The sequence below is a fragment of the Trichechus manatus genome, unplaced genomic scaffold, assembly GCF_000243295.1.
Source record: "Trichechus manatus latirostris isolate Lorelei unplaced genomic scaffold, TriManLat1.0 scaffold00084, whole genome shotgun sequence".
Lineage (NCBI taxonomy): Eukaryota > Metazoa > Chordata > Mammalia > Sirenia > Trichechidae > Trichechus > Trichechus manatus.
This window is the reverse complement of record NW_004444020.1, coordinates 8,647,725-8,673,669: the sequence shown is the minus strand read 5'-3', so window position 1 is coordinate 8,673,669 and position 25,945 is coordinate 8,647,725. Positions and strand designations below refer to the sequence as shown.

At 43.3% G+C, this 25,945-nt stretch overlaps 1 protein-coding gene across 1 annotated transcript; it reads right to left on the bottom strand.

Moving 5' to 3' along the window:
- Positions 1-440: 440 nt before the first annotated feature.
- On the bottom strand, positions 441-24,911 carry IL20RB (interleukin 20 receptor subunit beta). The gene is made up of 6 exons (XM_023735994.1): positions 24,786-24,911; positions 23,017-23,207; positions 17,583-17,707; positions 15,387-15,537; positions 13,915-14,057; positions 441-943 (listed from the first exon to the last, which is right to left on the bottom strand). Exons 1-6 carry the CDS (start codon positions 24,857-24,859, stop codon positions 836-838), a joined length of 792 nt encoding a protein of 263 aa, XP_023591762.1. The 5' UTR covers positions 24,860-24,911; the 3' UTR covers positions 441-835.
- Positions 24,912-25,945: the final 1,034 nt, after the last annotated feature.

The window sequence follows — 25,945 nt, the reverse complement described above, 5'->3', positions numbered from 1 at the left end:
TACACTTTATAGTATTTCTTGTACTCACAGTGTTCAGACACGTCCCATTTTCAGTAGGGTGTGGGCCACCTCCAGATATGTATTAATACAATTTGTTGAACCAGTAACCTCTGCACAGGCATTTGGCTAGAAGTGAAATCAACATCAACACCATTACACCCATCCTTCCTCTTTAAGGTTTCCTTAGGATAGTGGGATTTCTAAGCCAACTGGTGTGTAGAGTATTTAATAAAAACCAACCCATTGCCATCAAGTCGATTCTGACTCTTAGCAACCCTATAGGACAGAGTAGAACTGCCCCATAGGGTTTCCAAGGAGCAGCTGGTGGGTTCCAACTGCCAACTTTTGGTTAGCAGCCAAGCTCTAAACCACTACACCAGATAGTTCTTGTTAAATATTTATATACCAGAAAAGCTGAACCAATCGTAATGGCTTCCCCCACAGTCCTACAAGTGCTGGATTTATATATATATATATATATTTATATTTAAATATATAAATTTATTATTTAGTTATTTAACAGATGTGTAGTTCATCCCCCCATTTTACAGATGAGAAAACTGAGGACCAGAAAGATTAGGTCACATTCCCCAGGGTCACTCAGCTAGTGAATGGCAGACTCAAGTCTAAAGGGCACATCTCTTGACCCTCAGTCAGTGCTCTGTCCACCAAACCACTCTGCCTCAGACAGGTGCATCTAGGCATGGACAGGGCAGGCTCTTCTTGCTTCCTTTGCCTCTTGTCCATAGAGGAAAATAGAAACACAACCTTTCTTCATAGGTCTTGTGTCGTGCAGACCAAGTTCTCAGCTTCAGCTGGGCCTTTCGCAAGCCCATTAGATCCAGGCCCTGAGGAGCTCCTCAGGAGACAGCACAGACATGGCACAGGATTCCACCTCTTCCCTTCTGCAGCTGATTAACTTCTGGGGTGAATTGGTTATTTTCTGAAAAATAATTTCCATGAATAGTCATTAGATGCTAGTAGCAGTAGTAAAAATATCACAAAAATCCCAACTATTTGATCATTTAACTTCCAATAAGTAAAAAAGCCCAAAGACAATTCCAACCCGTAGATCATGGACTTCTGACATTTGCTGAGATTATCTCCCAGTTCACTACCAAGCAGTTCCCTGGGGACCCTGCTTGGTCAGCGCTCCCCTGTCTGGGACCCTACCCCTCAAAAGCCAAGAATATAATTCTCGTAAAAAAAAATCTAAACTTCTTCTACCAGAGAGTTCTGAAAATAATGCTCTGGTCTGAGATGCTCTATGTAAAGCATCTAGCACAGTGCCTATCCAGAGAGGGTGCTCCATAAGTCGGAATTCCTTCCTCACTCATATTTCGTCTTCTCACAGAGGCCCCAGTACATCAACTTTTCAGAGAGACTCTCCTACCCATTGCTAGCATGCTCGTCTCCACCAAGATGCTCCAGGTCTTCTGCAATAGTCTCCCATGTCCCTTTCTGTCATAATCCAAAGAGTGGCACATGGGCAGAGATAAATTGACATAATGATTTCCCTCCATGGCAGTGCCCCAGGAGACATCAGCTTCATCGAGCCAGTAATCTTGATCCTTGTCTGTTAAGAGGCACCTGCAGGGGCTGACTTAGTGTTCATGGGCAATATCAACATGAATAGACAATGCAGCCATAGACAAACAAGGCTCACTGAGTAGGGGTGTTAGTGTGGAATCCACTACAATTCACTGCTGCTGGTCCAGGCAGATTCCCAGGTCACTGACTACCTAAATCTGAAGGGGTTATACTTGACTATTTTCTAAATTCTAGAGCTATGTTGTCCAATAGAAATATAATATGAACCACATATGTAATTTTAAATTTTCTAGTAGCCACATTTAAAAAATAATTTTAAAGGTGAAATGAATTTAATAATGTATTTTATTTAACACAATATATCCATAATGTTTTCTTTTCAACTTGAAATTAACATAAAACTATTAATAAGATATTTTACATTGTTTTTTATTTTTTTCATTGAATCTTCAGTCTGTTGTGTATTTTACACTTAAACAGCACATCTCAATTTGGACTAGCCACATTTCAAGTGCTTAATAGTCACATGTGGCTAGCAGCTATTGTACTGGACAGCACATTTCTGGAACATTAAAGTGAAGCAAATAGCATAATCTCAGAATTTCAGAAGACAAAAAACTGTTGTCCCTCAGATTAGAACAAATTTTCAAACAAGGCGCAGCTGAATTTTTTAAATATTTGAATTAGCTTTTAACATTAAAAATTCAGGAGATTTCTCACGAAAATTCTGAATTTATGGCTGCACTTCTGAAATTTGAATATCTGGCAGCACTGGCTCACATCCTACTCAACATCACCCAACTGGGGCTGAGATACAACTGCCTTCTTTAGATGGAACATGTTTGTCAGAGTGCCCACCACTCCTCCCTACTGAATTACATTCTTTGTACTATACCCTCATTAGGGGAGGGAGGAGATAACTGCCTGGCCCCCAGAGACATCTGTGCTCAAAAACCCCACTGTCTCTGAAGCACACAAGGTCACACTTGGGATGGTCCATTGAAGAATTACTAGCTTAGGACCACCCTTACGCTTGCGATCTATTTTACAGTGGAATATGGCAAGAAGCAAGAGAGAAAGAATAAAGCGAGTAACAGAAAGGAAGAAACAACTCTGGATGAAAGACAAGGAAGAGAAATTATATTTTAAAATAGGGAATATACACTGAGCAGTATTAATATAATTTTCCTTACATACACACACACACACACATATTTAAAAAAAAAAATGCCGTGAAGTTGATTCTGACTCATAGTGACCCTATAGGACAGAGTAGAACTGCCCCATAGTGTTTCCAAGGAGCAGCTGCTGGATTGGAACTGCTAACTTTTTGGTTAGCAACCAAGCTCTTAACCACTGAGCCACCAGGGCTCCCACACACATATATGTATTTATGTAGCAGTCTGCTTCCGTAAAGATTACAGCCCTGGAAACCTTATGGGAATTCTATTCTGCCCTATAGGGTCGTTATGAGTCAGAATCACTCAACTGCAACAGGTATACACATACACACAGACACACACGCATATAAATATACACACATGTATGTATAACACACATATATATATACACATACATGTGTGTGTATATACCTGTTGCAGTCGAGTCGATTCTGACTCCTGGTGACCCTATAGGGCAGAAGAGAATTGCCCTATAGGGTTTCCAAGGCTGCAATCTTTATAGAAGCAGACTGCCACATCTTTCTCCCTCGGAATTGCTGGTGGATTCGAACCGATGACCTTTTGGTTCGTAGTTGAGTGCTTTAATCAGTGTGCCACCAGGGCTCCACATATATGTGTGTATTTTATATATATATATAATTGTTGTTGTTGTTGGGTGCCATCCAGTCCATTCTGACTCACAGGGACCCTGTATACAACAGAATAAAATGCTGCCCGTTCCTGCGCCATCCTCACAATCATTGCTATGTTGGAGCTCATTGTTGCAGCCACTGTCAATCCATCTTGTTGAGCATCTTCTTCTTTATCCCTGACCCTCTACTTTACCAAACATGATGTCCTTCTGCAAGGACTGCTCCCTTCTGATAACATGTCCAAAGTACGTGAGACGAAGTCTCACCACCCTCACTTCTGAGGAGCATTCTGGCTGTACTTCTTCTAAGACAGATTTGTTAGTTCTTCTGGAATTCCATGATATATTCAACATTCTTCACTGTCTTGGTCATCGAGTGCCGCTATAACAGAAATATCACAAGTGGATGACTTTAACAACGATAAATTTATTTTCTCACAGTCCAGTAGGCTACAAGTCCAAATTCAGGGCGTCAGGTCCAGGGAAAGGCTTTCTCTCTCTTTTGGCTCTGGAGGAAGGTCCTTCTCTTCAATCTTCCACTGGACTAGGAGCTTCACTGCACAGGAACCCCAGATCCAAAGGATGCAGTCTGCTGCCAGTGCTGCTTTCTTGGTGGTACGTGTTCCCCCCTCTCTGCTCGCTTACCTTTCCTTTTATCTCTTGTAAGATATAAGGTGGTGCAGGCTACATGCCAGGGAAACCCCTTTACACTGGATCAGGGACGTGACTTGAGCAAAGGTGTTACATCCCACCCTAATCCTCTTTAACATAATCTAATCTTGCCTGATTAACCACAGGCAGAGATTAGGATTTACAACACATAGGAAAATTATATCAATTGCAAAAATGGAGGACAACCACACCATACTGGGAATCATGGCCTAATCAAGTTGACACATATTTTGGGGGGACACAATTCAATCCATGATATTCACCAACACCATAATTCAAATGCATCAGTTCTTATTTAGTCTTCCTTATTCATTGCCCAGGTTTCACATGCATATGAGGCTACTGAAAAGATCATGGTTTGTCTCAAGTGCACCTTAGTCCTTAAAGTTATGTCTTTGCTTTTTAACATTTTAAAGAGGTCTTTTGCAGCAGCTTTGCCCAATGCAATACGTTGTTTCATTTCTTGACTGCTGCTTCCATGGGTGTTGATTGTGGATCCAAGTAAAATGAAATCCTTGACAATTTCAATGTTTTCTCCGCTTATCACTATGTTGCTTATTGGTCCAGTTGTGAGGATTTTTGTTTCCTTTATGTTGATGTGTAATCCATAATGAAGGCTGTAGCCTTTGATCTTTATCAGCAAGTGCTTCAAGTCCTCTTCACTTTCAGCAAAAGAAGGTTCTGTCATCTGCATATAGCAGGTTGGTAATGAGTCCGTCTCCAATCCTGATGCTGCATTTTTCTTCATATACTTCAGCTTCTTGGATTATTTGCTCCACATATGGATGGAATAAGTATGTGAAAGGGTACAACCCTGATGCACATCTTCCTTGATTTTAAACCATGCAGTATCCCCTTGCTCTGTTCAAATGACTGCCTCTTGGTCTATGTACAGGTTCTGCATGAGCACAATTAAATGTTCTGGAATTTCCACTCTTCTCATATTATCCATAATTTGTAATGATCCACACAGTCGAATGCCTTTGCATAGTCAATACAACACAATTAAACATCTTTCTGGTATTCTCTGCTTTCAGCCATAATTCATCTGACACCAGCAATGATATCCCTCGTTCCATATCCTCTTCTGAATCCAGCTTGAATTTTTAGCAGTTCCCTGTCGATGTACTGCTGCAATCATATTTGAATTATCTTCAGCAAAATTTTACTTGTGTGCCATATTAATGATATTATTTGATAATTTCCACACTCTGCTGGATCACCTTTCTTTGGAATGGGCATGTATATGGCACTCTTCCAGTTGGTTGGCCAGGCAGCTGTCTTGCAAACTTCTTGGCATAGATGAGTAAGTGCTTCCAGCATTGCGCTCGTTTCTTGAAACGTCTCAATTGGTATTCCATCAATTCCTGGGGCCTTGTTTTTCACCAATGCCTTCAGTGCAGCTTGGACTTCTTCCTTCAGTATCATTGGTTCTTGATTATATGCTGCCTCCTAAACTGGTTGAACTTTGACCAATTCTTTTTGGTACAGTGACTCTGTATTACTTCCATCTTCTTTTGATGCTTCCTGAATAGCTTAATATTTTGTCCACAGAATCTTTCAGTATTGCAACTCGAGACTTGAATATTTCTTCATTTCTTTCAGATTGAGAAATGCCAAGCATGTTCTTCCCTTTCGGTTTTCTAACTCCAGGTCTTTGCACATTGCATTATAATACTTTATTTGGTCTTCTCAAGCTGTCCTTTGAAATCTCCTGTTCAGTTCTTTTACTTCATCATTTCTTCCATGCCCTTTAGCTACTCTACATTCAAGAGCAAGTTTCAGAGCTCTCTTCTGACATCCATTTTGGTTCTTTTCTTTCTTTCCTGTCTTTTTAATGACTTTTTGCTTTCTTAATGTATGATGTCCTTGATGTCATCCCACAATTCATCTGGTCTTTAGTCTTTAGTGTTCAGTACATCAAATCTATTCTTGAGATGGCCTCTAAATTCAGGTGGGATATACTCAAGGTATTATTTTGGCTCTTATGGACTTGTTTTAATTTTCTTCAGCTTCAGCTCGAAGTTGGATATGAGCAATTGATGGTCTGTTCCTCATTTGGTCCTTAGCCTTGTTCTGACTGATCATACCGAGCTTCTCCATCGTCTCTTTCCACAGATTTCGTTGATCTGATTCCTGTGTATTCCATCCAACAAGGTCCACGCATATAGGTACCGTTTATGTTGTTGAAAAAAGGTATTTGCAATGAAGACGTCATTGGTCTTGCAAAATTCTATCATGTGATCTCTGACGTCATTTCTATCACCAAGGTCATATTTTCCAACTACCAATCCGTCTTCTTTGTTTCCAATTTTTGCTTTCCTATCACCAGTAATTAGTAAATGTATCTTGATCACATGTTTGATCTATTTCAGACAGCAGAAGTTGGTAAAAATCTTCAATTACTTTATCTTTAACATTGAACAATATATATATATGGTTTTCAATTGCTACATACTTGGTGATAAAAACTTGAATGGAATGAAATTCTTAATGGTATATTTCAGAGTGCAACCATCACCAACTGTAAAATTGTAGGTGTAGACATGAAATGTCTAATTAATACAGATAAATTAAACACAAACGCACTAGGGCTTTTTGAAAAATTGTCAAGGATTTCCGTTTAGTAATTTTTCATGGTTTAATTTGGAAAGACACATGGATTTTGTAAGGATGACTGGAAATTGCTTTTTAATAGTTTGGAGGATTATCTATAAGTAGTGCACAGCTGGTCTGTGCTAAAGTCAAGGGAGTAGGGAGATGGCAGTAGATGCACAGCTCCAGAATGTGTTTGGGATTTAATGGTCACTAGTGATCTACTAATGAGTACTAGGAAACTGTGCATAGATCAAGAGGCAGTAGTTCCAACAGACAAGGGGATACTGTGTGGTTAAAAGTCAGGAAAGTTGTGTGTCCAGATTGTATCCTTTCACCATACTTATTCAACCTGTATACTGAGCAAATAATCCAAGAAGCTGGACTATATGAAGAAGAACGGGGCATCAGAATTGGAGGAAGACTCATTACCAACCTGCAATATGCAGATGACACAATCTTGCTTGCTAAAAGTGAAGAGTAATTGAAGCACTTGCTGATAAAGATCAACGACTACAGCCTTCAGTATGGATTACACCTCAACATAAAGAAAACAAAAATCCTCACAGCTGGACCAATAAGCAACATCACGATAAATGGAGAAAATATTGAAGTTGTCAAGGATTTCATTTTACTTGGATCCACAATTAACACTCATGGAAGCAGAAGTCAAGAAATCAAATAACACATTGCATTGAACAAATCTGCTGCAAAAGACCTCTTTAAAGTCTTAACAAGCAAAGATGTCACCTTGAAAACTAAGGTGCGCCTGATCCAAGCCATGGTGTTTTCAATCACCTCATATGTATGCGAAATTTAGACAATTAATAAGGAATACCTAGCAAGAATTGACACCTTTAAATTGAGGTGTTCGCAAAGAGTACTGAACATACCATGGACTGTCAAAAGAATGAACAAATCTGTCTTGGAAGAAGTACAACCAGAATGCTCCCTAGAAACGAGGTTGGCAAGACTTGGTCTCACATACTTTGGACATGTTATCAGGAGGGACCAGTCCCTGGGGAAGGACATCATACTTGGTAAAGTAGAGGGTCAGTGAAAAAGAGGAAGACCCTCAATGAGATGGATTGACCCAGTGGCTGCAACAATGGGCTCAAGCACAACAATGATCCTGAGGAAGGCGAAGGACTGGGCTGTGTTTCATTCTCTTGTACATAGGGTCACTATGAGTCTGAACCAACTCGACGACACCTAACAACAACAGTGATTTACATCTCACACAGCACTGGAGGAACTGCATAGACTCAGAAAAATTGTACAGTTTTAAAATCTAGGAGCAAAAACAGAATAAAAGTTAAAAGCCTTATGGAAAAGAAGGCATGTAGAAACAGACACATAACAATGTGGAAAGGATAGTAAAAGAGAATACAGCAGCAAAAGGTAGTCAAGGATAGCAGTATCTTTCTGCCATGGATGCAAGAGGAGTCAGACTAGAAATTAATGAAATGATCCACCATGCTGTCATAGAATCTCCTTATCTCTGGCCTCATGTAAGCTTCTTGGTTTTCTCCAAAAGCTATTTTTTAAGGCAAGGCCCCCATGCATTAGCATTCCTAGGAGTTCTCACCATTTGAAGACTCTTCTTGTGCACCTGAAATCCTATAAGGAAATGACCCTTTACATGGTTCTTTCTCTGGCCTTTAACTGTTCTTCACTAACAAGGCGCTGGGCCTTGGGAGGATGCTAGTGCCCCGATCCTGAGGCAGAGAAGGAGAACTCTGCTGAAGCTCTGAATGTGGGATGAGGAGAGGAAAAATGAGGATGTTAAGAATGGAATAGCCAGTGATTGGAGAGAAATCATGAACAACAGAGTCAAGAGGGAAACTACTACACCAAAACAAAACTTGTTGCTGTCAAGTCACTTCCAACTTATGGTGACCCTGTGTGCTACAGAGTAGAACTGCTCCATAGGATTTTCTTGGCTGTAATCTCAATAGAAGCAGATCACCAGGCCTTTCTTCTGTAGTACCACTAAATTAAAAAACCAAACTCATTGCCGTTGAGTCGATTCCAACTCATAGTGACCCTATAGGACAGAGTAGAATTGCCCCACAGGGTTTCCAAGGAGCAACTGGTGGATTCGAACTGCCAACCTTCCGGTTAGAAGCCAAGCTCTTAACCACTGTGCTACCAGGCTCCATAGTACCACTAGGTGGGTTCGAATCACCAGACTTTAGCACAGTAGTCAAACGCAAATAGTTTGCACCACCTAGAGACCTAGGGACCTACCAGATGGGGAACACTGGACTTTTCACCAAGTGTGGAAAGGAAGAGATAGTGACACCCCTGAGCTGGGAATGCCTCCCTTTCATTATTATCATTTTGGATCAGTGTAGTGATTCCTCTTTTATTGCAGGGTTCCACTTCTCCTTAGGGCAGAGGAGCACCTATCAGACAGACCCTCCTACAGAAAACCAGATTAAAAACTCCAACCAAAATATAAAACAAATTTGCTTAAGTCACTAGAGAGAAACTAAAAGTTGACACTTAAAAGATAGGAATATCACAGGGTGAGTTTCCCATTTTTTACAGCTCTTTGCCCAAGGACAGGCCCCACTTGGTGCCATGAGGGGTAGAAGTCTTACTGGCTTAAAGAACCAGAGGACAGAGTTTGGTGCAAACACAGAAGTTAGAAAGTGAGAGGCAAGAGCCATAAAGGAGAATCCTCAAATTCTGCACATAAAGTCTGCCCAAATCTCTTTGTGACCTCTGAACTATGCAGGTGTGGGGCAAACTCCAAGTAATCCACCTAAGGTTAAAAGAACTAACAGATATCAACTGACTATGGCATGGAATATCAGAGTTTGGAATTTGTGTTCATCCAAGTTAATTGCCTACTAAAACAAACTAGCAAACAAACAAAAAAATCAATATTCTTTAGAGGAACATAACAGAATTCAAGATCTCTCCAACATTTGATCAAAATATCCAGAATACAATCCAAAATTACAAGACATAAAAATAAACAGGAAAACATGATCCATACCAAATAAAAAAGTAATCAATGGAGACCAACCTTGTGATGACCTACAGGGTGAAATTTTCAAAGATTTTCAAATAGCAAACACAGGTATAGATGAAAATATTTTTATAATGAATGAGCAAATAGAAAATTTCCGCAGTGAATATAAACTATAAAAAAGAACCAAATGGAAATTGTAGAACTGTAAAATACAGTGTCTGAAATTTGAAAACAAAATATACTGGATATACCTAAAAGCAGATTGGTGATAACAGAAGAATCAGTGAATGAGAATAGAGGTTAATAGATACTACCAATCTGAAGAATGGAAAGAAAAAAAGTATTTAAAAAAATGAATAGAGCCTCAAGGATCTGTGGGGACAATATCAAAGGTCTAATATACATGAAGTTGGAGTTACAGAAGGAAAAAGAGATTGGTACAGAAAAACTATTTGAAGAAATAATGACTGAAATTTTCCAAAATTTTGATGAAAAATGTAGATTTATAGATTCAAAAGCTCAATGAACCATAGCAGAATAAATATAAAGAGAGCCACACCTAGGCACATTATAGTTAAACTGTTATTAAAAAAAAAAAAAAGATAATTTGAAAGCAGCAAGAGAAAAAGGACACATTTCACATAGGGGAACAATGTTAAAAAATAACAGCTGTCTTCTCATCAAAAACAATTGAGACCAGAAGACAGTAAAACAACATTTTTAAGTATTGAAAGAAAAAAAATTGTCAACCAAGAATTCTATATCTAGCAAAAATATTCTTCAAGAATGAAGGTAAAATAAAGACATTTTCAGGTTTTAAAAATCTAAGAGAATTTCTCACCAGCAGACCTGCACCACCAGACCTACTATAAGAAGTTTTTTTTTAGATGGAAGGGAAGCCATAACAAATGGAAACACAGATCTCAGGAAAGAAGGAAGAGCACTGGATATAGTAACTATGTGAGTAACTATATTACCATTGTGGTCGAGTCAATTCCAACTCATAGCAACCCTATAGGATAGAGTAGATCTGCCCCATAGAGTTTCCAAGGAGCGGCTAGTGGATTTGAACTGCCGACCTTTTGGTTACCCACTATGCAACCAGGGCTCCAGGTAACTATATAAGACTATTTTAAATACCTTAAAATATATATGACTATTTAAAGCAAAAATTATTGCAATATTCTTACATTTCACGTGAAGAGATAAGCAATATTAACTCTCAGCAGACTCAAAAGTTAAGGACATGTATATTGTAATTCTAGAATAACCATGAAAAAATAATGTGAAGAAGTATAATTAAACGATCAATAGAATAAATAAAAGGTTTATTAGAATAAATAAAAGGTCAGTAGATACAGGGCAGTTTGAGAAAATATTTAATTAACCCAAAAAGAGGCAGAAAATGAAAAACAGAGAAAAAAAAATAGATGGGAGAAATAGAAAATAAACAGTAAAATGGTTAACCTAAATCCAAATCAATTATCCAATAAATATTAATGGACTAAATATTCCAATTAAAAGGCAGAAATTATGAGAATCTGAGAAATCAACAAAAAAAAAGCAAGACCCAACTATACATTGTTTACAGAAGGCACCCTTCAAATATAAAACACAGATAGGTTAAACTTAAAAGATGGAAAAATATATGCCATACAAACAGTAAACAACATTGATATCAGGACAAGAAATATTACCCGAAATAAAGAGGGACATTTCATAATGATAAAAGACTCAGTTACTCAGGGAGACATAGCAATCATAAACGCATATGTACCTAAAACAGAGCTTCAAAATATACTAAGGAAAAACTGATATAAATAAAAGGAGAACTAGACAAATAGTTCTTAATAATTAATAGAACAACTATATAAGAGATCAGTAAGGACAAAGATAACCTGAACAATACTATCAAAATATTTTGCCTAATATTTATAAAACACTACCCTCGACAAGGGTCGTTGATGGCACAGAGGTTAAGAGCTTGGGTGCTAACCAAAATCTTGGTGGTTTGAATCCACCAGCTGCTCCTTGGAAACCCTATGGGGCAGTTCTTCTCTGTCTTTTAGGGTTGCTATGAGTCGGAATCAACTCAACAGCCAAGGGGCAGGGGAGACCCCCAACAAATGCGCAATACACATACTTTAATGCCGCAAGGTGTAGTGGATCCCTCAAGTTCTTGCTAAAGTGGAATGAAGGTCCACCTTGTCCCCTGTATTTGATGCTTTTATGTTTAATGGTAAAACATTCAGAATGGAATAGAGAGGGGGCTGATTCGAGGGATATTAGTAAGTTTTATGAAAAGGAAAAATGGGTTAATAAAGCCTTAGAATAATATCTGGCACTTAGAAACCTCTCCACTAGTGTTGGTTAATGTTACTATGACTACCTGAAAGTACTAGAGAGAGGAGAGCTGGCTGGCATTAGGATAACAGGGTGGAGGAATGTCCTGAAGACTGGATTACAGGGAGAATTTTTCCTCCTGTGTAGGGAGAAAGGAGGACCATGCTGGTGTCACAAGAGTGACTCCTTTCGAAGTAAAACACCTGCAGGCTGATAAAGAACTATAAGAATGTATAGACTGCAGGCACTTCCAGCCCTAGTTTCTTCCAAGCTGACTGCTAGTACCCTCCTCCCAGGAGATAAATGTGATAACTGTTATACCCGGGGGTGACTGGGATTTTTTTTTTTTTTTTTTTTTTTTTTTTGAGTCATTACATGTTGTTGGGGCATGAGGGACTGGGAATGGGGAGGAGGAAAGAGGTAGCCAGATGGAACACGGGGTAGCTGCTTGGCTTGGGGCACACAGAATCTATCCCCACAGAGAGGGTCGGAACTGTGGTCCAGTGTCCTCAGCAGTAAGGTAAGAATTCTGTGCTTGCCACTGGACTAAATCAAAAGCTAAGACGTTTCCTGAACACAACCAAACACTTTGTGGGACAGTGTAGCAGGGGCAGGAATCTGGGGACCATGGTTTCAGAGGACATCTAGGTCAATTGTCATAACAAGTTTATTAAGAAAATGTTCTGTATCCCACTTTGGTGAGTGGCATCTGGGGTCTTAAAAGCTAGTGAGCGGCCATCTAAGGTGCATAATTGGTCCTAACCTACCTGGAGCAAAGAAGAATGAAGAACACCAAAGACACAAGGAAAATATTAGCCCAAAAGACAAAAGGAGCCACATAAAGCAGATACTCCATCAGCCTGAGACCAGGAGAACTAGATAGTGTCCAGCTACCACCAATGACCGCCCTGACAGGGAACACAACAGAGAGTCCCTGACGATGCAGGAGAAAAGTAGGGTGCAGAACTCAAATTCTAGTAAAAAGACCAGACTCGATGGTCTGACTGAGACTGGAAGAACCCCAGAAGACATGGCCCCCAGATTCTCCGTTAATCCAGAACTAAAACTATTCCTGAAGCCAACTCTTCAGACAAAGAACAGACTGGACTATAAGACATAAAATGATGCTCGTGAACAGTGTGCTTCTTAGTTCAAGTAGATACACAAGACTAAATTGGCAGCTCCTGTCCGGAGGCAAGATGAGAAGGCAGAAAGTAATAGGAGCTGGTTGAATGGACAGGGGAAATCTGGGGTGGAAAGGAGGAGTGTGCTGTCACATTATAGGGATAGCAACTAGGGTCACATAACAACGTGTGTATAAATGTTTGTATGAGAAACTAACTTGAGCTGTAAACGTTCACCTAAAGCACAATAAAAAAGTAAATAAATAAATTCTGTGCTTGGAGGAGCTGGGAAAACAGGTGGGACCACTAACCATGGGTAGTCACCATGCAGGTCCAGATTGCTCCTCCCACTCCACAGAGCAAACCACAGTCCATACCTCCCACATTCACACACACACAGACACACTCCTCACCCTGAGAACCAATGAGGTCATTTGCATGCGAATTGAATATGCTGTGTTGGAGCATGTTATTGAATATAGTTGCTGTTACAATTGTGGGAAGGGGCCAGGAAGCCTTGGCAGGCCTGTCAGGAAGGGTAAGACTGCACATGACTCTTGAGATGGTGGGCATCTTGGGCTGTGGAGCACACCTGCCATCTTAGCTATGCTGGGTCCTGGGGACAAGCAGAGGTGGCCTGCCTGGAGGACCAGGGAGGTCACCACTCCCTGGAGAAGGGAAGTTTCTCCCAGCCCTTCTGGTTAGAAATGAAGTCCTATAAGTGCTTTTCTCCCCTCTATAAACGCCTGTAAACCCACAAAACATTTGTCATGCCCGACGAAGGCCCAAACATCTGGCCAGTGTCATGCTGAAAAGAAAAAAGAACACTATTACCAAGGTGTCAGGGAGGACCACTGTGGGGCAGCAGGAGTACTGGAGCACCTGGCCCATTTTCCAGATGGAGAGTGGCACAACCACAAGAAGCAGCATGAAGCCAACAAATGCAAACAGGGCCAGTGCCAGGGGGAGAGCCTCTCCTGGAAACAAAAAGATAAGAAACGCTTAGGAGACAACAATGGAGACAGAATCTACAGTTCTGGGCCTCCTCAGTTTCCTGGAGTTGGCTGTACACATTGGCCAAGATAGCAGATGCCAACATTCTGAGATTTCATCTGTGCCCTAGTGATTAAAATTACCACCATTAAAACCATTTGTCTAAAATCTAGACCAAGGGCTGGTTTCCAGAAAGCCCCAAGGAAGATTCAAATCCTTTTCTCAGGAAGGGAGACGCATCACTTGTTAAGCAACCAGCCGTGTTAGCGTGTTCCCTGGCACTGCTACCAGGAGGATGGCACATTGCCAGCCCCCAGGCAGGATGCGAGGGAGGTGCTAAAAGAGAACAGCACAGAAGGGTGATAACTGAAAACAGAGCATACTTCACAATTTGCTCCTGGCATTGATCCCTATTATGGAGGAAAATACTGAGTTGAGAAAACAGTCACACAATAACTGTTATATATCAAGCACCTACTATGTGTACTGGGGCTACTAACGCTTATGGGCACTGAGCCAGGAGCTAGACGGGTATCCTTCTGTTCTTCACAACAGGTGGGAATATGCCTGCTTTCATGGAGGCGGAAATCAACGTGTAGAATCGTTAAGCGACTTACCCAAGGTAGAGCTGGCAACAAAACCCATATATGCATGGGAAACAGCAGTGGAAAGGAGAGTTTTCAATGTATGTCTTACACTTTTTTGGGGAACCATATGAATTTACTAAATATTCAAAATAATAATTAGAATTGTTAATGACTAAAAGATTATACAAAAAATGTAAATAATGGTGTTTGAGTAGCTGGATCATGGGGTGTGGGTGTTTTGTTTTGTTTTCAAATATTGTAGACCATAAAGAATTCAAGGATTAAGTCAAACAAAAGAATTCTATAGACTCTCCATAATGTCCCTTCCAGACAAAAGAAGCTGTGATATAAAATAGGGTGCCTCCTTACCAGGTCTGAATCTCTGATGTCCCAGACTGCTCTCCTACAGCCCCCGCTGTTCACAGACAGTGACCGTCTGGTAAACCAGCCTTGACACATCTAGCCCCAGGCCCAGAAAGCTTTCAGGGGAAAGTGCTCCAGAGGGCTGCTTAAGTGACTCCTCACCCAGCCCTAAGGTGTACTCCTGCCTCAGGGGGAATTAGGGTTAAGCACACTTTCCCCTCACCACAGGAACCCACCCAGCCTGAGGACAGGTCAGTGAGACCAAGGGAAGACCCAGAACCAAAAGATTCCAGCAGATATCCACACTCCCACCTGGAGGAGCTGCCACCTGTTCAGGGCTCCAGGGAACCTGCCTGTCCTTACCTTGCATCTCGACACATTCTGCCTGACCGAAGGCACTGCGCCTCTCGATGGCCTTCACGAATGTCTGGGCCTTCACACAGTACCTGGCCGCTGGCTCCATGGTTTCCAGGTGCACTGGAATGCCCCCACTCTTTACCACTTTGACATATTCCTTTGGGAGACCAGGAAACACAGTGATACCCTGAGGGAGGTGGGACAGGAAAGGGTGAGAAGCGCCAGGGTAGAAGAGCTGCAGATCTATCCTTTCCAGGATGCTTCCAGGAACGTTCCTTCTCACTCCTTGACTTATATTTATCAAGCACCTACCATGAGCCACATGCTGTTGTAGGCACTGGGACACAGCAATGAACAAAACAGACAAAATTCCTGCCCTCATGGAGGTCACATGGCAGAAGATGGACAATATATAAACACATGTTGGGTGGTGATAAGTGCTATGAAGAAAATGAAGCAGGGCAAGGGAATAGAGAGCGATGGGAGGCATTATTGTAAACAGGGTCGTTAGGGAAGTCCTCTCTGACAGGGTAACATTTGGGCAGAATCCTGAAGGTGAAAACCCTGACTGAGTCAGGGGGCTTGGCATGACCACATGGTCAGGGGCATAAGTGCACAAAAGTGACAAAGCTGGTGAGCACAGTGCCCTGTCTCTCATCCATCTGTCCACCCCTCCACCTACACCCCACACCCCAAGGTCTGTGATCCAGGTCTGATCCTGTGAAGGCTTGTCTGGGCCAGGCCCAGATGACTCAGGGTACATACTCCTTTCTCAGCATGAGCCATGCCAGTTGCCAAGGGTGGAGAATCTGAGGAAGCTTCATGCACCCTCATGCCCAGGTCCTGACCTGTCTCCATTCCACTCCATTGGCCTGGTTGGCAATGCATGTCCTACCACTGGGCCCTGACCCAGCAGGGAAGGCATCAAATGGATAAATACTAGAAATCAGCATCAGTACCTACCTCACCTGCCTCTACTTAGAGCCCCTGTTGAATGGGTGGTGGAGCACATGGTGGCACCCTAGACACTGCTATGAAATCAGGATACCCCTGACATGAAAAGGATCCAATCAGAGGCCAGCAACCTGCAACCTGTAACCCATGAGGCATGATAACATAAGCAGGACCAACTAGATCCCTCTCCTAGGAATTCAGTCTTGGGAAGCTGGGACTAGAAGCAAGGACAAAAAAGAGAGTACACGATGAAGGGAATCAGGCCTGAGAGGTCTTGAAGGACAGGGAGCCATAGCCATAGGCATGTGCAGAAAGGAGTGATGAGGGAGCAGACCTGTGAGTAAGCAAGGCAGAGGGTGTGCAATGGAGATGACCCACCAGAAGGAAGCAAGGCCTCCACAGGTGAGGTCCCTGGGTAAGGGAGGCTGTGCTGCAACCTGGTTCTGTGCCAGCTCTGGTCATAGATTCTGTGGCAGCCCCTATTGATCCATATAAATCCTTATAATAAAGCCTATTTGTCCTTCTGCTGTCTTGAGTGGGCCCCTAGGCCTTGTCACCTTGAGCAGAAGCTCCACAGGTCTGATTGTCCCCTGGTTCCTGCTCAGGCTCCACCCCTCTGTGAGGGTTGATCTCCTACCCCACCCCAGCCCACAACAGCCTTCCCACAGGGGAGGACAGCATCCCATCTAGGCATTCCAGGGTCCTACCCGCTCACAATTAGACAGATTTATTCATAAGCCATCTCCCAGCCTGCCTCTTACTTTTACACCCTGCCCAGATACACACCCTCAAGAGGCTTGTTCCAGCCTCATATGCTTTTGAAATTTTCTGGTTGATCTGGAACAACCTGGTCTACTGCCCCTAAACATTCCAGGGAGGGCAGCTGAGAAGACCAGTTGATGAGGGAGAAGAAATGCATTGAAAAAATGTTGTAGATTCAACCAGGTTAGAGTTTAGGGCAAGAAGACATCCCCACACTTCAGCAAATCTGGCCTAAAAAGGCTCCCAGCCAAGACCTGAGATGGACCAAGGCTGTTCTTTAAAGAAGAGCCTGCTGGGATTGTTGACATACTCTCATCTCTCCTTTCCCATAAGTCACCCACTCCTGCTCATCCTCAGACCACCCCAGGCACTGAGCCTGCAGGGGCCAGCTTGCCTTGCCCACCCTCCAGAGTCTGTCTGTGCCCCTTTCTCCAAAGCCTCAGAAAAACAGAAGCCTGGCTCAAAGGCCAGGGCTAGAAGTCTCACCTTGGCACCGGGCTTGCTCCTCCAGTAGGCCACGTAGAACTCAAACTGAGGCCCCAGCTCTTCCAGCTCAATAACCAGGTGGAAGCCATCTTTGGTGACCTCTATCTTGGGTGGGGTAAGGATGGCTGTTGACAAGACAAGAGGAGAATCAAAGCCAGCCCCAGGTAGGACTGATTTCCCTGGAACATGATAACTAAGTCATTGGTGGAAACACACCAGGCCCTATGGAGAAAGGATAGGGTTGGCTGTAGCTCCACAGCATGTGGAAGCATGAATATAAATACTCTCCTGTACTCAGCAGGTACCCAGTAATTGCTTTTTTAATGATGGATGAATGAATGAAAAGAAAAAAAGACTTACTGTAATTCCCTTTTGCCACCCCTTGTCTACAATAAAGCCTTCTGTTCCTTTCCTTGGAGGCCATATACAGAAACTGACTAAATACTCAGGGAAACAGTCTTTCTTTCAGTTTTAAAATTTTATAATCCGTGATCCTCTTTTTACTTTTCCTAGAGAAATTGTTCCTCACCTTGGCTCATCTAAGTGAGCAGGTGCTGTTTCTTGCTTGTCAAATACCTACGGGAACTTGGGTCTATACTGATCACAGCCATGGCCCCTTTGCCCCATACCTGTAGGGAGCACATATATTCCTTTAGCTGACACAGGTCAGTGACATGTACTGGTTGCTGATGACTTTCAAAAATCAGCAAATCAGCAGCCTATGAATGGTCATTCTATTCTCAGGCCAAGGATTCTTCATCTCATATTCTGACTAGAAGCTGTTGGCACATCAAAGGGTTTTACAAATTCCAGTAATCAACTCTGGAAATTACAGCATGCACATAAGCACCATCTTTCACACGGATTCCAAACAGAGAGGACAACAGCCCCTGTGGATACATTCCCATCAGCAGGCCAAGAACAGAAGGGCCCCCACAGGCATTCTCTTTACCCTGGATACTGATGACAGATCCATGCTTGCCTCTCAGATCCAAATACTGCAGAAGAGCCACCCCAGATTGCTAGCCTTGGCTTGGGAAGTAGGGTGGGGAGTGTTTTGGGCTAGATCCCACTGCACTGGGATCAGTAAACACTTGGAAGATAGGCAGTTCCTGGACGGAGTTTTCAGAGACCAACACGTTCCCCCCTCGCCTTCCTCATTAGGGGAAGATGTGTGCCTAGGCCTTGTCACCTTGGACAGGAGCCTGGATAGGCAACAGGAAGACTTGGGAAGTCAGGGACCATCTGTGCAAAACATACTCAGTTCAGAAGCTTCGTGTTACCACACAGCACTGGTGGAACTACCTCTGAAACACTTCTAGAAGGAAAAGAGATCTTTGACTGTTCCATTTTTTAGTCTAATATAGCTAGAATTGGGTCCTCTGATCTTCATCTTTATTGAGACTAGAACTAGAAAAAATGATCTAAAGCTTCAGTTCAGAGACTTTCTGGACAGTGTTGCGGTAGGAACCTCTGTCCTATGCACTCTACAGACTTATCTCATTTAATCCCCACCCGCACCCCTCAGCATGCTTAATGAGGTAAATGCCATTCCTCTTGTACAGATGATGTAACTGAGCCTCAGAGAAGGTTAAGGGACTTCCCAGAGGACACAATTAACAGCCAGAATTTGAGCTCATGTCTATGTTTCCAGCCACCCCTGTGTAGTTTGTTTAGTCCAGGGCTTTGAACGAATTTCGTTCTGGTTGGACCCCCTGGTGATAATTTGCATTTCTAACAAGTTCCCAGGAAGTTAGAGAACTTAGAAATGCAAATTCTCAGCAGGGAACTTGTTAGAAATGCTAATTATCACCAGTGGGTCGAACCTGAAGGAACCAATTTGAAGCCCTGGTTTAGTCTCTGTAGTAATGGATCTCAACCACAGCTGTACATGAGATTGACCTGGGAGATTTTTTTAACTCCCAATAAGCAAGTCACACACAGATGATTTAAATCAGACTCGCTGGGGGTGGGTACCAGACATCAGTGGAATTTAAAGCTCCTAAGGTACCTCCAATGTACACTCAAGATTGAGAACCTCTGCTCTCAACAAGGCTTCTTTAAGAGTAGGAAATACTTCTCAGGAGAGTCTTAAAACAAGATTTTTCACATGCCTGGAGAGAAGTTGGGTGGCCTTTTCCAAACGCAAATGAACAGACTTAATGTCCTTAAGAGTTTCTATCCCACCCAGTTGCTAACTCCACCTCCACATCTTATGCCTTCTGATGCAGGTAAAGAGACTCCTGTTCCCCGCTCCTCCTGCAACCTTTTCTGGTTTACACAGGACTTCTTATGCACAAGTTGTTACTGCACACCCCTACTACGTAGGTGTTCCCTTATCTCCATCTGACCCAGGCCTTCCTTTCTAGCAACATCTGCCAGCCCCCAGCGATGGTCTTGACTGGGGTCCCATGCTCCCTAGACCCAGAGGGTGGTACTGGGTGCTGCATAGGCACTGCAGGAAGATCTTCAGTGCCCTCTGGTCCTCCTTAGCCTCTTCTGGTGCCCAGCACTGGAATCCTGCCACTTCAACAGCATCCCCCCCAGCACCTGGGGAAGGAGGCCTGGGCAGAGCAGCCCACATTCTGCACAATATTCTTTTATTGGTATCTGTCTTAGTTATCTAAACCCACTGCCATCAAGTCAATTCCAACTCATAGTGACCCTATAGGGCAGAATAGAACTGCCCCATATGGTTTCCAATGCTGTAAATCTTTACAGAAGCAGATTGCCACATCTTTTTCCCACAGAGTGACTGGTTGGCTCGAACCACCGACATTTTGGTTAGAAGCCAAATGTTTTAACCACAGAAAATCCACAAGTAGATGGCATTAACAAACAGAAATGTATTCTCTCATTATTTAGGAGGCTAGAAGTCCAAATTCAAGGTGCCAGCTCTAGGGGAAGGCTTTCTCTCTCTGTCAGTTCTAGGGGAAGATCCTTGTCTCCTTTCAACATCTGTGGGCCTGGCAATCCTTGGAGATTTCCATTTGTCTTGGCATCAATCTTCCCCTGGGTCTAGGAGGTTCTCAGCGCAGGGACCCTGGGTCCAAAGGACACTCTCCACTCCAGCTCTTCTTTCTTGGTGGTAGTAAGGTCCCTAATCTCTCTGCTCACTTCTCTCCTTTTATCTCTTGTAAAATAGAATGTGTGACTCAAGCAAGGGTGTGACTTGACTTAAGTAAGTGGTGACTTTAGTAAGGGTGTGACTCGAGATACATCACACACTAATCCTGCCTCATTAACATAGAAGTTTGGGATTTACAACATATAAAGTGAAGAATAGTTACACAATGCCACAAAATGAAGGACAATTACATCAGATCACAAAATGGAGGATAATTACATAATACTGGGAATCATGGCCTAGCCAAGTTGACACATATTTCTGGGGGACACAATTCAATCTATAACAGTATCCTAAGCCTACCTGATCCTGTTTCTACCTCCCCCCATCTCTCCTCCTCTCACAGGCTCTCAATTCTGGCATCTCTAAGGGCAATAATAATAATACCTACCAATAGTTTAGTGCTTATGATAGGACAGCACTGCACTGAGCATTTTCCATATATCATCTCATATAATTCTCACAGCTACCCAGTTAGGCAGGACCATTGCCCCTTTTACAGATGATGTGGCTGGGACCCAGTTCTCAAATGGCTGAGCTGGGATTTGAACCAGATCTATCTGACTTCAGAGATCCCAACTTCCCCTTCAAATCTATCTTCACCTTCCTCAGCCCCTTCTAGCTTGGGCCACACCATCTTCTAACCCTTCCTGATTTCCATCCAATCTCATATACTCCTCAGTAACCTCTGACTGATCTGATTATTGTAGATGCTGCCCCAAACATTCCTCTACCTTTACTCCCAGGGGAGGACCTTCTCCCCACATCAAAAAAACAAAGGCCACCGAAGATCCTTCCTTTGCCTTTCCTGAAGCACGAAACTGGTCGCATTCTCACCTATGCCTGTCTCAGAGGAGGAACTGCCTTGCTCCTTCCCAGCTCCACTCAGTCTTCCACCCTGCAGCCTGACCACCACCCCCACCATTCCATGAAACCACTTTCTCAAGGGCCTGTCCAGGGGCCTCCTGTAGGCCTTTCCCCTTGGGCCTATTGGCAGCTCTTCTCTTCTCCCCTCCATGTCCCTCTACCTGCAAGCCTCCCACTGATAGCCTTCCTTCCACTCAGTTCGTAAACCCAGGGGTTTACATTGTCCTGGGTTCTTGTTGTCCTCTATATCTTGTCCTTGGACAATCTTATCTGCTCCCAAGCCTTCAGCTATTAACTTTGTGTTGTGTGTCTGGTCTTAATCTCTCTGAGCCCCAAGGCCTGATTTCCATATCCGTGATATGATATTTTGCAGGAACCTCAATCTCAAAGAGCCCAAAGCCAAGGGCAGCTCCTCTTTCCCAAGACCAGTTGCTCCTCCTGGATTCTCTGCCTTGGATGACTTTCTCACCAACCCCATTCAGAGGCTGGACATCATCATTATCTCTCCTACTGCATCTCCTGATAGCTGGTCCCCAAGCTCTGATCTAACTCAGCCATGTCTCTGAAATGTGTCCTCTCCTCTCTCTACCCTCCCCAACTCCTGGGATCAGGACCCATCTTAGCCCAGCTGGAGTGTTACAACCCCCTCCTCACTCTTTCCCTGCCGTCCAGGCTTGTCTTACTCCAGTTCACTTTCCACATAGCAGCCAGGATGATTGTCCTGTAAAACAGACCTGGCCTAGACCCTCTCTCCTTCCATGGCTCCCTGGTATTGACTTGATTAAGCTTCACAGTATAGCTGTTTACCATGTGACCAGCTGCTTCCCTACCTCTTGCACATTCTGTTACACACTGGCCATTGCTCCTGCTCTGCCATATTTGACTACCTCTCTGGATTCTTCCTTACTTCTTTGTCAATCATTTTCCAGATTCTATTGCAATAGAAGCACTATTTATTTCCTAATGGTCATAGGAGGACAACTGTTTCTGGTGGCTCTGTTAAATGTATAGATTGTTTTGCACAAAGAGGCTGCTAATGTAGGCAGTGAACACGGAGCTAATTAGGACCCCAGATGGGAGGCAGGATAAGATTTATTGAGTCTTATCAGAGTAGAAAGAAGCAGTCCTAGCCCTGTTTCCCTACTTCAAGAGCAGCTTTCCTTCCATATTCCCAATGTCAGTGTCCCTACTACCTACAGACCCCGACAGAGATAGTCAGAAATGACTTCCAAAGTTGGAGGACATGAGAGAGAGGGCATGTGGGAAGCAGTTGGCAACTTTTAAAATGTACAAGTTAGGGTTGTTTGTGTTCACAATATTCTGGCTTTGCAAGACTATTTTGATGCTAAAGAGAGTCTGGAAAATCTGGGTCTGCATGGTCCTGAAGGAGATGTTAGGCGGTGGGAGGAAACTGGAAGAACAAGGAGAAAAGTGACTTACTTGAGTTTCGATTAAAGGGGTGCTCTAGGGTGCTCCAGGGTGAGGTCTGTGAGCCCAGTGTGGCTCTGACTCGGAGGTTGTACCACACAGTAGCAGTGATGTCATCAGTGACATCACACTCAGTACTTTTGGTGGGCGAGCACCAGTGGCTGGGGATCCAGAGGTGGCTCAGGTACAGGCTTTCATACTCCCTAGCCAAGAAGAGAGCACAGCGTCACACCAGCCCCTCCTACCCAGCCTCAATGATGGCTGTAAGAAACTGCCTTCATTCTCTTACTTTGGGTGGTTCAGCAAAATAATCATTTGCTCTGCACGCCAGTTCCTCCACTCTCCAACTATTCATTCTCCCTTACTCCTACTATTACCAGACAAGGAAAACCTAGGCATAAACTTCAGTCTGTCCAGATCTCTCCATCTCCATTGCCACTGCCCTAATGTCAGCCACCATCATCCCTCACCTTGCTGTGTTCTCCAAACTGGCCTCCCAGGTCCCGCACCTGCCATTCTTCAAACCATTCAGCACTCAGTAGCTCATGGCATTTCTCTCCTTAATGGCTTTCCACAGCAGTTAGACTGGAATCCAAACTCTTTCCCATGGCCTACAAGGCTCTGGCCTCCTCTACCCCACTTCCCCTAAGTATAATGTTCCTGCCATACTGGCCTCCTCACCATTCCTCCAACATGCCGGGCTTTTTTTGCCTTAGGAACTTTGCACTAGCTGTTCACTCTGTCTCAAATGCTCTGCTCCCACTGTTCACAAGGCTGGCTCCTTGTGTCCTATAGATATCAGCTTAACTATCATCTCCTCAGAGAGGCCTTCCCTGACCACCCAATGTTAAGGAGTCACAGAGTCAACTCTATCACATCACCCTTTAGCTTCTTGCTAACACTGATCACTATCTGAAATTAATCTAGAGCAGTGGTGCCCAAAAGAATTTTCTATGGGGATAGAAATGTTCTATATTTGCTTTGTCCAATATGGTAGCCACTAGCCATATGTGGCTATTGAGCACTTGAAATGTGGCTAATGTATCTGGGAACAAAAAAATTTTTATTTTATTTTAATTAATTTACATTAGTTAATTAAAGTGGCTACCACATTGGACAACGCAGATCTAGTGTATTTATTTCTGGATCTATTTACTATTTGTCTGCTCCTCTAGATGTAAGCTCCCTATATCCAGGAACTTTGTCTGCTGTACCCCTGAGCCCAGAAGAATGCCTACACACACAGGTGCTCAGTTTGTGTTTATCGTTAATGAAATATACTGAGCATATTTTGTGTCCCTGTCACTCTCCAACAGCTCCAAGAGCCTGGACACCTGGAGAAGAATCAAGCCCACCTGGCCCTGGGACCAGCTGACCTTTAGGGTCACATAGTTTGGCTCCTAGGTGCAAGCTCATAGTCAGGAAAATGGACATCCCCCTCTCCACCCCGAAAGTATCTGAGTCTCCAGTGATGTCCCCATCTCAAGTGAGAGCCAAACTCATTTCTTAAGATTTTCTTCAGCATTGGGCAGCTAACTCGCTGTTGAAAAGAATCCCCACCAAAATGTGTTTATAAACATTTGTGTTTCCAGAGAGTTCACTGTTAAATCCAGAGGAAAATTTCCCATGCCTCTTCAAGTCTCCCAATGCCCATACAGACAGAGGGTGTGGATCATTGTAGATATTCTATCCCCGGGTTCGCAAAGTCTCCCTGAGTCCAGGGTAAGGGCCTCCAGGAACCAACTGTTATCTAAGGGAAAACAATTTTTAAAAAAACTTACCCCTGGTACTCAACAGAATAGTATATTGTTTCTCCAGGCACAATCACTGGGTTCCACATCAAGAGATGCTTCATGTTGGTTGAGTGTACAGAGAGGTCCTGAGGGGCAGGCAGAACAGCCACTGTATCTGGGATCGAGAGGCAGACAGACAGGCTGACATGTAGGTTCAGATTGAGGGAATGTCACAACTTCAGATTACTGTCTAATGAAAGGTTGTTTATGAACCAGAAACAACCCTAATTTCATCACACGTGTGCTATGCTAAGCTTTTGTTATCATCTTCATTGTAATTCTGGCTTTGGTAATGATAAAGCAATGGCATATTAATATTAATAAAAATATCTGCTAAAATTTGTTGAGCACTTACCGTGTTCCATCTAGACCATGGGCTACACTGTTACACAATTACCTCATTCCTTATAACCATGCTGGAAGGTAAGGACTATTATTCTCTCCATTGGACAAATGAGGAAACTGAGGCACATTGTTTATGACTCTTATGTCATACTGACCTGCATCCAGGCCTTGACTCTGCCACTTACTATGTGACCTTAAGCAAGCTGCATAAACCTGAGCCTCCTACCCTACACAGGCTCCTGCCAGCTTCTCATCATCTCCCTCTCCTTCCACTGCCATCCTCGGGTACCAACACACATTCCTTCATGTCCCCCAACAAGGCTGAATAGGTCATCAGCTACCAGCTGGGAGGCATGGGCTCAGGCTCGCTGTGGAGGGAGCACAGTCAAGAAGGGCACTGAGCCTTTTAGGAGACTGTCGGGGAAGACTGCAGGAGCACAGGCATCTGCTTTATAAGTGCACATATTGTGCCCAGAGTATGCACACAATGGGTCTACAGTTTGCACACAGAATGAAAGAGGCCTGTGAAGCCAAATCTACTCTCACAAGGAGTTTGGGCAGCCCCGGGCTCATTCTTCCAACCAGCCTCAGGGGGCAGTCTGGCCCCTCTCCATGGTTCTTCTCTGTCCTTTTTCACACACTCCTCTTCTTATATCTAACACCTGCCTCCCTTTGCTGTTACCGTCACAGTGATAACATTGACAGCACCCTATGTCATGGGGCTGCAGCCCTCTCCCCAGGGCCTTTCATCTCCAACTCTGTCTCCAGATTGGCACCTGCTGCTCGTTATCAGGCCCTGCAAC

Coding starts and splice junctions, on each gene's coding strand:
- IL20RB (XM_023735994.1), bottom strand. CDS start 24,859: ATGAAGCATCTCTTGATGTGGAACCCAGTGATTGTGCCTGGAGAAACA. Junction 17,708..23,016: donor CCCCTTTAATCGAAACTCAA/GTAAGTCACTTT, acceptor TCTTGTCAACAG/CCATCCTTACCCCACCCAAG. Junction 944..13,914: donor TGGTCCTCCCTGACACCTTG/GTAATAGTGTTC, acceptor ATTATTTTTCAG/AAAATAACCAATTCACCCCA.